The sequence below is a fragment of the Maylandia zebra genome, linkage group LG3 (genome assembly GCF_041146795.1).
Source record: "Maylandia zebra isolate NMK-2024a linkage group LG3, Mzebra_GT3a, whole genome shotgun sequence".
In the NCBI taxonomy this organism is placed as follows: Eukaryota; Metazoa; Chordata; class Actinopteri; order Cichliformes; family Cichlidae; genus Maylandia; species Maylandia zebra.
In genome coordinates this window covers 43,585,760-43,602,123 of record NC_135169.1, presented here as the reverse complement: position 1 = coordinate 43,602,123, position 16,364 = coordinate 43,585,760, and the positions used below count along the sequence as shown (strand labels likewise).

The 16,364-nt window shown below is 40.9% G+C and overlaps 1 protein-coding gene across 1 annotated transcript in view; it reads left to right on the top strand.

The window, feature by feature from the left end:
* The window catches only part of ppp2r5b (protein phosphatase 2, regulatory subunit B', beta), a 53,003-nt gene that overhangs the window by 31,737 nt on the left and 4,902 nt on the right, over positions 1 to 16,364 (top strand). The window contains exons 4-12 of the mRNA XM_004554336.5: positions 91 to 183; positions 531 to 661; positions 2,489 to 2,548; positions 7,192 to 7,300; positions 13,031 to 13,084; positions 14,333 to 14,383; positions 14,518 to 14,637; positions 14,910 to 15,037; positions 15,731 to 15,832. Coding sequence (XP_004554393.1) covers positions 91 to 183; positions 531 to 661; positions 2,489 to 2,548; positions 7,192 to 7,300; positions 13,031 to 13,084; positions 14,333 to 14,383; positions 14,518 to 14,637; positions 14,910 to 15,037; positions 15,731 to 15,832 — 848 coding nt within the window. The remainder of the gene's footprint in view (positions 1 to 90; positions 184 to 530; positions 662 to 2,488; positions 2,549 to 7,191; positions 7,301 to 13,030; positions 13,085 to 14,332; positions 14,384 to 14,517; positions 14,638 to 14,909; positions 15,038 to 15,730; positions 15,833 to 16,364) is intronic.

Here is a 16,364-nt window from a genome sequence, read left to right as displayed (position 1 = left end):
TGACATTTTGGATGCCACACTATCCACTGAAGATAAAAACACAGACACGCCAAATGTTGTGTAATGTTGTGGTGTTTGTTCCTCTTTCAGCTGGTGTATGAGTTCTTTCTGCGTTTCCTGGAGAGCCCGGACTTCCAGCCCTCCATGGCCAAACGCTACGTGGACCAGAAGTTTGTCTTGCAGGTAATCCTTTCCTCTTCATCTTCTGGAAAGATGCAAAACCAAAGCTTTGAAGGTGTAAAGAAATGAAGCCCTTCTCTTAAACATGCAGCTGTACTTCTCAAATTTCATCAACTATGACCTCTCAGTGCATGTATTAAAAATTGACTTTTTTTTATGTTTAATGTGTTATTAACTGTTATTGTAATATTCATCCTGCTGCATTTGGTACAAATGTTTGATTTTTCTCCAGAAGCTGAAGTTTGAGAGACTAATTGTAAGAGTGAGGAGGTCAGAATTAGAGCGCAGTACTCACAGGTACAGACTTTCATTCATAGCAAATGTGTGTGTGTGTGTGTGTGTGTGAGTAGCTCCTGGAGTTGTTTGACAGCGAGGACCCGAGGGAGAGGGAGTACCTAAAGACCATCCTGCACCGCGTCTACGGAAAACTGCTGGGCCTCCGAGCCTACATCCGCAAACAGATCAACAACATCTTCCTCAGGTACAAGCTACACCAAACCTCCATCCAACCCATGCTCATGATTTAAAAACGAATAATTCAACATCACATGACAGTCAAAGACGATGAGCAGGAAGGGGAGTGGGCTCAGAAACCACGTTTTGTGCATCTATCCTGCATAAATGATAATTATGCTACAGCCACAAAATGACCTCAGAGTTAGTACTTAAACCAGCGTGCACCTTGTGAGAATACTTGTCAAATGCTGGCTCTTTGTATCTCTAATTGAGGTTATAGCCTGAGCTCCAAAGGAGCTATTGCTCTTCTGCAAGAACAAACTTGGTTTATTGGTTTGGCTCTACTTTGCCAAGCCCTTACAGGGGTTTGCATGCTGTGTTAATTCAGAAAGAAACGAAAAGATCTTTTGGATCCTGCAGCAGTTCATTGTAGTGTCTGCTTGGTATTTTTGTTGTACTAGAACTTCTAGTTTATAAAGGAAATTATTAAGAGTGAAAACAGGACTGTTAATGTAACTAGTGTTGTAGCAAAAAGGTCAAATCTAGCTTTAATCTTTAATCAGTTGTATTCTTTCTCCTACAAACACAACATGAATGTGTTCAGCTCACTGAATGTTCATCCTACATGTGTCCTAAATCACAGATTGATCAATCAGTCGTGAAGATGATTATAGAAGATTATATTGGTTCAAAATTGACAAAAAGATGTAAGACTTGGAAACTATGATTCTTACAAGTGTGATGTTGATTGTCGACACATAGAAAGTACTGTGGAAACATTTAAAACATCACGTCACACATGACCTCTCTGACCTGTCCTTCAAGGTCGATCGATTGATCTTAAAGTCAAAGCGATAATAACGCTCTACAGAGCTATTTAAAAATATGTTTCTTATTGCCGTTGTTTGTACTGGCATCATATAGGTATACAGGAAATGATATGTGGTCATTCTAAACAGTAAATTACTTCATAGAATGTCTTTTACCATTAAAACTATGTTTTAAATTCTACTGCCTTTGTTTGTGTTGGTAACATTTGATACTGAATGATACTGTTATATGAGCCTTTCTTTCAAGATTCCCCAGGATGGGTTTTTAAGACAGTATAAATATAATAATCTTTAATTATAAAATGTAACTATAACAAAAACATTATTATACTCAAAATTATTTGAAGTATTTTCATGTCTTTTGTCTTGTGTCCCTCAAACCTAACTAGTCATGGCAGATGGCTGGTTGTCCCAAAGGCTTCTTCCTGTTAAAAGGGAGTTTGTCATTCCCACTGTCACCAGTGTTTCTGTATCATTGTAGGGTCTTTACCTTACAATATAAAGTGCTTTGAGGTGACTGCTGTTGTGATTTTGTGCGATATAAATAAAACAAAATAAAATTGAATTGAAAATATTAAAATAGGTTTAACAAGCCTGCACTTTGCTCTTCTTTTTTCTGCACTACAAACTTTTTAAAGTACGTTAAAAACTATGTTAAAAGAGAACAAAGAAAACAAAATGCAATACTTTTCTTTTAAATAGTGATACTGCCCAGAGAGTGAGCTGCCTCAGTGAAGGCGCTTCTTGCTTTTCATTTTTTCCTTTTGCTGAATGTAGTTTCAGCTAAAATGTGTATAAACTTCACATTCAACTGTGAATGTCACGGAGGTGTGCTTCAGACATGGTTTGATAGGAAATTTGTGAATACTAGCAACTTTCATGCACGCACAGGTCATTTTACAGGAAGATAAAACTGTTTATTTAATGTTTATCTAATTCCTGTTTTTAGTGTTGTTTAACTATCAGCTGTAGCTTGATTTAATAGTGCTTTTGCCTGTGTGTGTCCTGTCTCTGACCTTCAGGTTCATATATGAAACTGAGCACTTCAATGGAGTTGCGGAACTGTTGGAAATCCTCGGCAGGTTTGTCTGCAAAAGCACACGTTTGAACTATACGCTGCTGCTGTGCTGCACACACACACATATACTCTATACTTGCCAGCTGTTCCTGTTTATGAGACAGCCGGCACCAAAAACTGGTTACAAAGCACAGCCGCTGCTGCATCTGCACGGCACATAAAACAATATGCATTTTTATTTTTCCTTCTTTCTTATCAAGTAAAGACAACCCAGGGTGACGGCAAGGGAAATGAGAGTAAGCAAGGGAGGGGAATGAGTAAAGGGGTGAGGTGGGCGATGGTGCAGAAAGGAGAGAAGCGGGAGGAGGTGGGGGTTAAAGATATAAACGAAATATGACTCACAGGTTTGTTTAATTTCTTGCCTTCTTTTGTGAGGGAAAATATGAGGAAGACAGAAATGAAGAAGCAGCGAAGAAGAAAGGCAAACTGATAAACAAACACGCGTTTCTTATGTTGAGCCTCACATGTAAACAACCAGGAGCAAGAATGGACGAATCAGTGAAATGTGCATGCTGTCATTGTGAGATATAAAAAACTACTATCAACACCGTGTCTTCGTGGTAGCTGCTGAGCTTGTGGTTAGCCTAGCATATCAGACTAGGTTAAGGAGAAAGCGATAGCCTGGCTTTGTCCAAGATGGGGGAAAAAAGCCTCTTTATCAACACCTGTGGACCCGTTATGGTTACATTTGATATTCTAAGCAATAATATTTAGCAATAGACTTTATTTCCTAAGGAGACTAAGGTCAAGCGACATCTCCCCAGTCTTTTGGACAAAGTGTCATACAGGGGTGGCCAGTGCTCTGTTTTTGCTGTGGACTGTGGTCTGCTGGTGCGGACACCTTTCCCCTGTGACAGGGGCAGAGTAGACAAACTTATCGAGAAAGCCGGCTCAGTGGTCGGTTCTGATCTTGAGACAGTCCAGCAGGTGGCCATGAGAAGAATGCTCTCAAATCAGTTATGATCAACACCCACTCCATGCGCTGGTAGTTATAGAGTAATAGCACAGTAGCACCTTCTGTCAAAGACTGATTGCACCAAGGTGCAAGACTGAGTACCTCTGGAGGTCCTTTATACCAGCTCCTGTAAGACTGTTCAGTGTACAATAATAATAATAATAGCAATAATATAGTAATAATATTTTATCCACATGTTTACATATTTGCAGATATTAGTTCTAGCTGTTTTATTTATTTGCATACATCTATTTATTGCTCTGTTGTTAATTAGCTGAAGGGGATGTAACTTTAGAATTAGCACCAAAGAAAGAGCTACTGTTAGTATTGTTGGCTAGCAACAAATAAACATTTCCAGTCATATTGCTTTCACTCAAAAAAACCCTAAATTTGTTATCTGCAGGAGACACAAAAATAGTTCTGGATTTAAGTAGATGTACTGCTTCCAGTAGATTAGCTTAGATGCTTAGTAGCTTAGATGAGTACTTAGCATTATATCAATTTTGCACTGATGAGGATTAGGGCCACTGAAAAAAATATTTGGGGGAATTCTGACCATAATCCTCTTCTGTAGCCATGAAAGCCATTTTAAAACAGAACAGACTCCAGAGAAAAGTCTGAATTAAGTTAGCTTAATGTTTTTAGCTCATCCGGCTAAAGTACAGATGAGCTAATGTGATGGCAAGGCGCCCATCTGTCTACAGTGCAAAAGAACAGCATCCTTGCAAACAGTCATCGCATAATGAGTCTTCACTCAAACTGTTGTGAAGTAACCTGTGAGCTGATGAGTTGCAATGCTACTGATGTTCTGGTTTGATGCTGACATATAATCTAAAGCTACATAACAACCTAGCTTTTTAGCAGGCTATATAGCGGTAGCCTAATGGTCTTGTTATGCTAACAAGGGCACTCTAGTAAGTCTAAGGCAGAGAAACCCACAAAGGCACAAGTTTAAAGTCACAGACAGGGAGTAAAAGATGCACATGGCCCCCAGGATTACAGGCCCGTGGCATTGACCTCCCACATCATGAAGACCCTGGAAAGGCTCATCCTGGACCAGCTGCGACCCATAGTAAGACCACACCTGGATCCCCTTCAGTTCGCTTATCAGCCTCGTCTCGGAACTGAGGACGCCATCATCTACCTGCTCAATCGTGTCTACACCCATCTGGACCAGCCGGCGAGCACTGTGAGGGTCATGTTTTTTGACTTTTCCAGTGCTTTCAACACCATCAGGCCGACCCTCCTGGGTGATAAGTTAGCAGCGATGCAGGTGGATGCTTCTCTGGTGTCCTGGATTGTTGATTACCTGACAGGAAGACCACAATATGTACGTCTCCCACAGTGTGTGTCTGACAAGGTGATCAGCAACACAGGGGCACCACAGGGGACTGTCCTCTCCCCCTTCCTCTTCACCCTCTACACCACAGACTTCAGCCACTGCACAGAGACCTGCCATCTTCAGAAGTTTTCTGATGACTCTGCGGTGGTTGGATGCATCAGCAGGGATGATGAGACAGAGTACCGGGCTGTGGTCGACTCCTTTGTCACGTGGTGTGAGCAGAATCATCTGCAGCTCAACGTGGCAAAGACCAAGGAACTGATCGTGGACTTCAGGAAGACCAGGAAACACTTGACCCCTGTTTCAATCCAGGGGGTCAGTGTTGACATTGTGGAGGACTATAAATACCTTGGAGTACACATTGACAATAAACTGGACTGGGCTAAAAACACCACAGCACTTTACAGGAAGGGCCAGAGTCGTCTCTATTTTTTGAGGCGACTGAGGTCCTTCAACATCTGCCAGAAAATGCTCAGGATTTTCTATGAGTCTGTTGTGGCCAGTGCGATCCTCTATGCTGTTGCATGCTGGGGGAGCAGGCTGAGGGTCGCAGATGCCAACAGACTTAATAAACTAATCCGTAAGGCCAGCAATGTTGTGGGGATGGAGCTGGACTCCCTCAAGGTGGTGTCGGAGAGGCGGATGCTGTCCAAGATAAAGACAATGTTGGATAACACCTCCCACCCACTCCATGACATGTTGGTCAGTCACAGGAGCTCGTTCAGTGAGAGACTGAGATTACCGAAAAGCACCACTGAACGACACAGGAAATCATTCCTGCCTGTGGCCATCTCCCTGTACAACGCATCCACTTAACACACTGTTTGCTGCTACAGCTACACATGTTTCTTTTCCAACTATTTATTTATGAGTGACTTATGTATGTATGTATGTATATATATGTATATATTGTACTATTCTTAGTTAGTGTATTGTCTGTCTTGTCTTAATGTTGGTTTAAAATGGAGCACTGTAACAAAAAATAATTTCCCCCAGGGATCAATAAAGTATTCTGATTCTGATTCTGATTCTGATTGACATCAGCTTCTTGATGTCGGATAGTGAAGCCTCGCTGTGAAGCTGCATCCGTGTTTTAAGTCTGTAGCCAGAGCAGATAAACAGATGTGCTAATGATAATTTAGAAATGGAAAGACTAAGACAACAACCCAAAGAAGTAATAAGCAATAAGAACGCAAACAAATCAGTATCAGAAACAATAAATATTAATCCCTCTCAGGGGAATTTCGGCTAATGGAGTCTAGCCTCTGCCCTGTGTGTTTGTCTTTCCTTGTCTGATGTTATACTTAGGAGTTAAAAAGAAGGATGTATCCAGACTGAGAGTGTTTTTTTTCCTGCCATAAGAGACCAACAGTAACTTTTCAGCTCTTAACAATAGTGAGGCGATCTCGGAAACAAGTGGCGGCTCAAGGAAGGCGAGGGAGAGGACGAGTCCAAGGTGAGGGAAAAAGGAGGAATGGAGGGATAGATGGAGCCGGAGAGGGGACGAGTGAGTGAACAGTGAGTCAGAAGTGGAGGAAGGAGGGAGCAGGAGAGGAGAGAGAGGTTTGTATTCATGTTGGTGGTAACAGAGGTATTTATAGCTCCTCCCACACATGGAGAGTGCGGGAGAGAGATGGGTGAGAGAGGATGCGGTGCATAGATAGAGGAGACGGGGAGGCGTTCAGAAAGAGGGCGAGAAAGGAAGCAGAGAGACAGATTAGAGGAACAGCAGGAGGGAGATATTACTGAAGGACTCCTCTGTTAAACTGACAACAGCGCTATTAGAAATGAAGACAGACGGACGGACTGATGCAGACAAACACATGAATCGCCCGTGAAAAAAACTGACGGGCGGCTCGTTTTACAGCTAAATGAGCGTCGCACTTTCCAAGTTTAGTTCCCACTCTTCTGCTGCTCATACTTTTCTCTCTGTGGGCAGCCGGTGCAGCTGTGAACAGAGCAGACCACGCGCTCGTCCAGTCACTCGGAAACGGACACAGTACGAAAATAGAGTCTGAGAGCACAGATGAATGCACAGGCGTACACATGTGTGACTCAGAGGAGGGTTTTTTCTTTTTTGAAGCAACACATGATGCTGTGGTGTAAATAAATATTACCATTCGCACCATTCATTGATTGAAACGTGTTCGTTAGAAGATCGCGTTTGGTAACAGGTGACCGGGATGTTTTTGGACAGGTGGCCTTAAAGTTGGAGGGTCGTGGTGCTGATTTTTAAACAGGATGACTTAAGTAAAAGGCGTACATGTGCTTTTTGTCATAAAAAAAACCCCCACATACCCCCGAGAAACGACGGTCACTTTTAACTGCCTTCTCATCTCCTCTGTTCCAGCATCATAAACGGCTTCGCCCTGCCGCTGAAGTCTGAACATAAGCAGTTCCTGGTTCGGGTCCTCATCCCGCTACACACGGCAAAGTCCCTTTCCATCTTCCACGCGCAGGTCGGTGACTATCCTACCCTCACTACCAGTTTATATTTGTGCTTTAACGTTAGACTCTTTAACAAAGCTCGGCCCTGTCGTCAGCTTCTTTTGATTTTATGTACCATGGGAAACAGTTTTCGACACCTATTTATCACCACGAATGCAGTCACATTTTTTGATGTCGTTTGATGCCCTAATTACATCCGAATGAAGAGGAGAGTATGTGTTTGAATGACTGATGTTCCTTGCAGCCGTACTTTCCTGTGTCCTTATGTGTATTTTGCTTGTATTTGTTACATTTTCAAGCAAAAATACCTGCCTTCACTCAGTTTCAGTCCATTTTAGAGGATTCTTTAGATACTTTGTTACTGTAATATACTGGGATATTTATAATTAGAGCTATTTTGTTATATTTTGTAACTTCTTAATATATTGTATTAATTAATTTAGTTTAGTTAGTTACTGTTCTTACTGTCTTGGAGCAAATGTGACCACATCATTTCCTCTGGGATTAATAAAGTACTCTGATTCTGGTACTAGCAGCCTTTCGTAAAACACATAATTTGCTCCCATTTCTTGAGCTGAATCTATGAAAACTCACACAGATAACCCAGTTTGACATGCAAAAAATAGCATTTTTTCACCATCGAGGTGATTCCCGAAGAGTATATCTTGGGAAAAATTGAGGAAGTGGGTAAGTCGTGGGGAAAAGAAGAAGTGGCAGGCCTGAAAACTATTTATAGTAGATGAGCAGTGTATAAAATTCATGTCTTAAGATAAAATTAGCAAAAAAGTAAAGACCTCGCACAGGACCTGAGAGATATAGCTATCTGTAAAACATGATGGAGGCTCTGTCGTGGTTTGGGGCTGCATTTAAGTCAGGAGTATTGGAAAACTTGTCAAAACTGATCAAATTATGAACATAGAAAAGTTCTGTCAGATTTAGAGGCACCATGCAATGCCATCTGGAAAGTGGGTGATTGAAAAAGACTTAATTATTCAGCCTGACAGTGATCTCAAACAAACTCCCCATGCAGTGAAAAAACCTACTTGGACAGAAAAAACACAGTAATAATACATTTTATTTAATAAAGCACCTTTCAAAACATTCAAGGACACTGTACACAGCAGAATAGAGACAAGCAACAACAACAACAAACATAACAATTTACAAATTTATAAGGATAAAACATGGAGCAATTAAATAAAATAAATTAAAATAGCAGGATGGAAAAGCTTATGTGGAATAGGCTTTTGTGAACAGGTGAGTTTTGAGTCTGGCCTTAAAAAGAGAAAGGGAAGCGATGTTTCTCATCTCAGGAGGAAGGGAGTTCCAAAGGCGGGGGGCAGAGCGACAGAAAGCCCTGCGCCCCGTGGTAGGTAGCCGAGGGGAAGGGATGGAAAGAGAGACACCGAGCGGGAATGGTGATCTGAATGAATGTATACAAAAGTATCTTGAAATTGATGCGGTATTTAACCGGAAGCCAATGAAGCTGCTGCAGAACACGGGTGATGTGGTGCATAGAAGGGGTCCTGGTGATAATATGGGCAGCAGAGTTCAGGTCACGTTGAAGCTTATGGAGAGATTTTTGACTAAGACCAAAAAGAAGAGAGTGGCAGTAGTCGATCCGGGAAGTGACCAGGCTATGAACAAGAATGGCAGTGGCGTGTGGGGAGAGAAAAGGATGGAGACGACTAATGTTATGAGTAGTGAAGCACCGTCAGTCGTGGATTGGCCTCCCCAGAGCCCAGACATCAACATAGAGCAGTGTGAGATCATCTTGACAGAGAACAGAACAGATCTTTCAGTCCCCTTCAGGAAAACTGGAGAATTATTCCTTAAGACTACTTAAAGAAATTATTACAAGAAAGCTTACCTCACAAGTAAGTGTTTAACAATCAAGGTGGTCATACCAAAAATTAACTTTTAAACTTTTTAGAATTGCACAAACTCTGTTTTTGCCTGATATACTGTATTTCTTTCTATTTGTGTTTCAACTGGTTTGAATAAAATAACATATAAAAAATGAAGGGTAGCTCAAGACTTTTGCACAGTTTTATATTCATGTCTTTGTAAACTAAATATATAGAAAAAGATCTCCAGGTAGAAGCAAGCTTGTTGCTTTTATTCTTGACAGACACTTTAATCGGCTATCCTAAACTCTACCTGTCACCATGACCATTGTCTGATTGGTCTCCTGCACTTAAAAACATCTAAACAAACATCTGGCTTGAATATATGTATGAACCCAAGAAGAAGTAAATGAGCTTAATGTGTCTAAAATTGTTCCTGGTAATACTTAGACATTTTAGCAATGTGTCAAATGTACCACTAGGAGGCAGGGTTGAGTCACAGATAGTGCCGCTGAGAGACGCACTCACATCTGAGTTACATTCGTGTGTGAGTGCCTTTGATTTTTTTTGGTGTTTGTGTACGAGTATGTGTGTCTGGGTTATTATAATACTTGGTGACACAGATGGCTGCCAGTCTATTGTGTTTGTGCACGCCTGTGCATTTTATTTGTGCCATACTTTGTTTGCTTATGCAGAAGATACAGTTTGTTCCCCACAAAATGTGTGTCTGTGTGTATTCTGGGTCTCAGCATCACTGTGCCCTACATTTCTCCCCATCTCTCCTCTCCCTGTGGTTCACACACATAAATTATTCACACACTCACACACACTCGGTTTGACAGGGTCACGGGAGAAGCAGGGTCTTGTGGATGGCAGTTTTGTACTCAGTAGGTGTGGCTGTTCAGGACTGACCTAGTTCTGGATGCCGGTATCAAAATATGATATCACAGCAAACTGTTTAAACATCTTAGAAGATGAGCACTGAAATACATTTGAATGTATTGATATCACTGACTTAGAGTATGTGGCCCCAGTGTGGGTTCAGTAAAGCTAATCATCTATTCAGCCATCCATTTTCCTAACAGCTTCTCTCACTTAGGGTTACAGGGGGCTGGGCTGGAGTCTCTCGAAACTATCATAGGGAGTGGAAGCAGGTTACACTCTGGAGGTCACCAGCCCATCGTGTGGCTAGCACAGACAGATAATCACACTCTCACATTCACACCTACGGCCAGTTTAAAATCACAGCTTAAACTGAGCTTCACGACTTTGGCTGTCTGATGAAAATAACACAAGTAACATCAGTAACATGTCCACATCGTCTCACACAAACATGTTTCATTAAATGCAGATATATTTGCTTCAACATAAATTAAACACAACATTGCTAAACAATTTTTCTCTTATTTGGCTGCTGCAAGCTTCTTAACCCTTGTGTGGTGTTCGTATTTTTGTTACTCAGCCAGTGTTCATGGGTCTGGTGGACCCGCTAGAGTTTTGGCTTTCCAAATTAACACTATCAAACAATTTTATGTTAAATTACTCAACAGATGTTTACTTCATCCCAATTACAAGACATATGAACAGCAAACATGGTTAATTTTTTCCCTTTACCTTTGTTAGATCACATTTATGAATTAATGTGCTTCTCGTTTTTCTTTTATATAAAATGTTATAAATAAATCAGTTATAATCAAGTGGAGTGAGTGGAAAGACACAACACATTTACACGTGAAAAAATAATTAATTGTTTAATTTTTCTTTTGAAAAAAACTGAACACGGGTCTCACAGACCCGAACACCATACAAGGGTTAAAACAACAATGGATTGTGTTTCAGCAGTAGATATAAACTCATATACAGGAACAGGAACTTCCAGGGTGGCAAGTGTTTATGATCGGAATCTGATTATAAAATGGGGAAGCAAGGGATGCAGTACGGGGGCTTTTTTATTATTCACTTGTGCACTGGCAAAATTATTCATGAACACAAATGGAGTTCTCTGCTCTCCTAACCCCTTAACCATTACCAGTCATTAACTGTGTCACCAGTGTAATTAAAAAGTGTGTTCCTTAGCGATTTATGGCTGTTATTTTCGGCTGCAGGTCCATGGACTACTGTTTGCAGCTCAGATTTTAAAAATATACACATTTTCATTTCTTAAGCATATAGTTAGGCTTTGAGCAGTTACTGTGGATACTGAAGTGTGAGATGTACTGAAGTGACTGAAGTCTATCATTATTTGATAGTAATAACTTTATTTTTATGAACCAACCTTCTTGGACGGTCTCATTCCTCTGATTTCAGTATTTTTATTTTCTTTAATTCCAAAGTGTGGAAACAGTATAGAGACACTACAAAGATGATTTGGTCATAGGCTTTATTTAGCTGTAATATTTGTATTCCAATACTGTATTTAAAGAGCAAAAAACTGATATGCTATAAGTTAATTCTCACATGTGCAACCAGAAAAAGTTTTAGGCCTCTTAGCTTGACATGTTCCAGTCATTGCTAACTGGACACAGGCATGCGCATGAAATAGACAGATTTCAATGGAACCAGGGGCAAGCAGAGCTGCTTTTAGAGACACTAGCCAACTGTGGCCAGAAGATGACAGTAATTTAAAAGATGGTGCAAACAGGCAATGAGAGAAGCTTATGGAACAGATTGTTTGAGATGCAAGGACAGAGATAGCACTCACTTGGGTTTTAATTCATGTCTTTTGCTCGGTTTTTTTGGGCAAGCAGGGCTTGCCTTGCATTTCCATTATCAAGTAGAGCTGACTTCAGCTCCAAAAATAGAGCTTAATTTGACCTGTCACCCTGACAAATCAATATCAGTAAAATCTTTACAAAGGTCCACAGAAGTCTACTACATAATCCCTGCCTAACAATGACCTCATGCAACCGCAAACCTTGACTCGACAGCAGAATCCAATGTCATATTTACCCCAAGTTTCTCAAACGCCTCACTAATGCTTTAAATAGTTTGCCCACTTTATTTTAATCCTCTTCTTTTCTCCTGCTTTCTTTATATTCCAGCTTTCAACACTTCCTTTTTTAGCCGCCACTCCCTCTTACACTGTATTTTTGTAAACATGTTGTGCCACGGGTGCAGCAATAGGAAAGTCTTGGATGAAGGGAGAGAAGAAGATGAACAACAAAGATAGCCAGTATGGAGAAAAAGGGAGATTAGACAGAAAAATCTGTAAGAGATGAAAGCTCAGACAGTGAGGCAGACAATGATGCTGCAGTTCAACAAGGTGGCAAAGGAAGGAACAACAAAGAAGAAAACTGTCCTACAAAAAGATCTAAAAACATCATCAATAATATGACAGTATAATCCCAAAAAACTTTTAATTGAGTCACTTCGGCTCTAACTTATGAAGATAAAATGAACCACTAGTGTAATACTGGGAACCAGTCAAAGGATAGACGGAGGGGGAGAGACAAGAGGTCTAACCTCTATCTCACATTGCCCTTAAGGGACTTTGCGTGTGTGACATCACTCCTTCCGAAGTAAACACACGTACACACAGTCTCCGTCGCCACGGTGCCCACTCGCCACGGCAACCGGCCTGGGCGGAGGGGGCAACCGCAGAACACACATATGCAAACACACAAATGCACACACAATATCAGAATAATAGGAAATGATTGCCGCTAATATAAGAGGAGACAAAAGCTGATGTAGCTGCAGACACACACTCACACGTACGCGCACTCGCGCACATTTGGAAAACTTGTCTTTCCGATCTTTAGCAGTGTGTAATCCTGAGGGATAAGTGCTAAATTCCCCATTGTCTCGTTGACAGCGCCAGAGAGAGAGAGAGAGTGCGTAGGTGTGAGTGTGACAGTTTGTGTGTGCGTAACCCCGTGTTCTCTGTCGTTACAGCTGGCCTACTGTGTGGTGCAGTTTATGGAGAAAGATGCCACAGTCACTGAATATGTAAGACTGCTTCTTCATTCGCTGTACTTATTCCAACACGTTTTATAAAGATTTTCAGTTTTTTCCTAAGAACTGAAAATATGGGAGAAAATAATGCATGTGAATAATCATAGACGCTTTAAAGCTGTATGAATCATTTCTTTAAGGTAAACAGTGGGTCATCTGACTATTTGTGAAGTGAGGAAAGACAACTGTAGAGATAAACTCACAAAAAGTTATTGGACGAATAGAATTTCATTTATAAACCGTCAAAACAAAGTCGCCTGAAAGCGTTCTTAATTGCAAAGTAAAGACCGGCAAAAATACGACCTGATATCACCACAAAGTGTGTCCATGTCACGCTTTTCCTCTCCAAAACGCGAAGGGAAAAAACACGCAGAAGTTGCAGTAAGTTGCAAACAATAAAAGTTGCAAACAATATAATAATCATGCGAAAGCTTTAAACTGACATTATTGACACATTTACATGTAAACACATATTAACTTAATCATTTCTGACTATTAAGAACCCTGAAATATACTCTATATGTTTTTTGATTTCTTGGCTTTAAAGATATTATCTCCCCCTGCTGGTGCTGCAACATGCGTGCATGTCTTTTTCACATTTTGGAGAGGCAAAGCATGGACACGGTGGACCGGTGTGTCTATTACACGTTTTGCTGATACTGGGTTGAATAATACAGAGGAAACTCTAACAATCAGATGAGCCCCTATGAGCAAACACTTGGCGACAGTGGGAAAGAAAAACTCTCAGCGAGGGGCAGCCATATGTTGTGAATTTCCTGAAACTAAGTCATTTGATCTTTTTCTGATTTGATTTTGGGGCCCACAACTTCATTATTTTGGTTTAGATATGCTTCTGTTCACACTTTACAGGAAATTCAAAATTATTCTGAACATTTAGCTGCACGCCTTTTTAGTTTTACTCCCCGAAGAAACCAGTTTAAAATGTTTTAAAAAAATCTTTCTCTTTTTTTTTTTTTTTGCCTTTTTAATAATAACCAAAATAACCGCATGATCCTAGACTTTAGACAGATAGCAAGTAGGAGTTTTAAGCAGCATGGTTAATGTTACCCATGCAGCCAGCTGAGAGTCAGTGAAAACTTAAAGACATTATTCTTAATGCAAAAGCCAGAGCATGGAAATGACTCATTGGAGATGGTAGAGATGGATGTCAGCCAGCTACCCTGCTGAGCTAATGGCTTCAGTGTTTATTTCTCTTAACATGTGCTCATATTTGCTCTGCAGATCATCAGAGGGCTGCTCAAGTACTGGCCTAAAACCTGCACGCAGAAAGAGGTGAGACCGATGACGACGAAAAAGCTGTTGATGTTTCTTTCTCCTCAACTGTTGCATCGCTGCAACTGTGTCGATTTAACTCGTCCTTCCCTATCTCTCTGTATCTGCATTTTAAAAAATGTGCACGCACTTAGGTGATGTTCCTGGGGGAGATCGAGGAGATCCTGGATGTGATAGAGCCATCTCAGTTCATGCGGATTCAGGAGCCGCTCTTCAAGCAGATAGCAGCCTGCATCTCCAGTCCTCACTTCCAGGTGCTAAAATAACGCAGAAGTGGAAACAATAACCACAGAAGTCACTCACAGATTAAAACCGCTTTGGGTGTAGACAGGATTAAGACAAATGTGATTATAGTAATCTGATTACCTCCAGGTATTAGGCTGGAAAATCAGTTACTTCTTAGACGAATCAGTTTAATAAAAAGAATGTTGCACAACTCTGATGAAAGAAAATCAACTCTTCTTTGTGCCCGTGTGTGTGTGTGTGTGTGTGTGTGTGTGTGTGTGTGTGTGTGTGTGTGTTTTAGGTAGCGGAGCGGGCTCTTTACTTCTGGAACAATGAATACATCCTCAGTCTGATTGAGGAAAACTGTCAAGTCATCCTTCCACTGGTGTTCGCTACCCTCTACAGAGTCTCCAAGGAGCACTGGAACCAGTCAGTGGCACGCATAACCACTCCCATCGTAACTTTTTGTTTAGAGCGTAACCTCTGTTACGAGCAAATATCACAACTTGTCCAGTCAGAGGGTGAAAAGGGTCATGATGGGTTCACAGGCTTAGTCGTTAGCTTCAAGTCCTTATGAATACAGCCTGATGTTCACTTTCAATTTATGGTCCCATTAGAGTCAAAAAGGAGTCTGCAGCCGTGTGGCTCATACGATGATACGCCACGAGCGTGCATAACCCTCCGTTTCTCACTGAGATCTGCTCCTCATTCGTAATATTCGGTTACAAACCCCCAAGATGGCAACATGTAAAATACTCAGGCCAAAGCTTTCCAGCTTAAAGTAGGCAGGGGCTGGTTTCCATCTTTTATATTCAGTCTATGAGTTTAGTCTGTTAGTGGCGAGTTCATTTGGGAAGATCTTTTGTCATATTTTAGGCTACAAATTAGTTGAATAATGAAAATAATTGTTGGTAGGAACCCTTAAGTTAGCCATAACAGAAGTCCTTTTATTCTTGTCTTTATCACACACAGTATTCAGACCCTGATACTATACTGCCATATTACTATACAAGCTCCTGTTACGTTTCACTATTCATTTAAATTTTTAGGTACACACCAAATGACTTTTTTCATATTCTCACCATCATTGAAGCATTTGATGACCCATCTGTGTTTCTCCAGGACCATCGTGTCTCTGATTTACAACGTGCTGAAGACCTTCATGGAGATGAACAGCAAACTCTTTGATGACCTCACTGCCTCCTACAAAGTGGAGAAACAGAAGTGAGTGTGACTCACTGCTTTTGTGCGTGTCTTTGTGTCACTGGATACGACGGTGACAACAAGAGGAAGAAACTAAGAACTAAGTCATTTTTTAGGCGGCGTTTCTTCCATTATCTGTCACATTGTATTTCACGTTGTAAGTATGTATCGCTTAGGTCATCTTTTGGACACGGATCACATCATAATTCCAGCCTCAACCTCAAGATAGTAGATACCAGAGGAAAATAAAATCTACAGGGATAGTTCAGCAGTTTGATCATCTCTTAATGAAAAGACACGTTTTATTTGTTAAGTGATGAAGTAAAGACTGGATGAATTTATCTAAGTTTAGCTTAGGATAGAAAATTTGGACCCTGTTATTCACGAACTAGATCTAGAATTACATATCTGTAAGAATTAGCATTTTAATAGAAGCTGAAATTAGAGTCAGGGATGACAGTCCGATATAAATCAACGGTCCCCAACCCCCGAGTCGTTTGGTACTGGGCCGTGAGAGTTGAGGCCCGGTACCACTTTCTAATTTCTGCCCTTT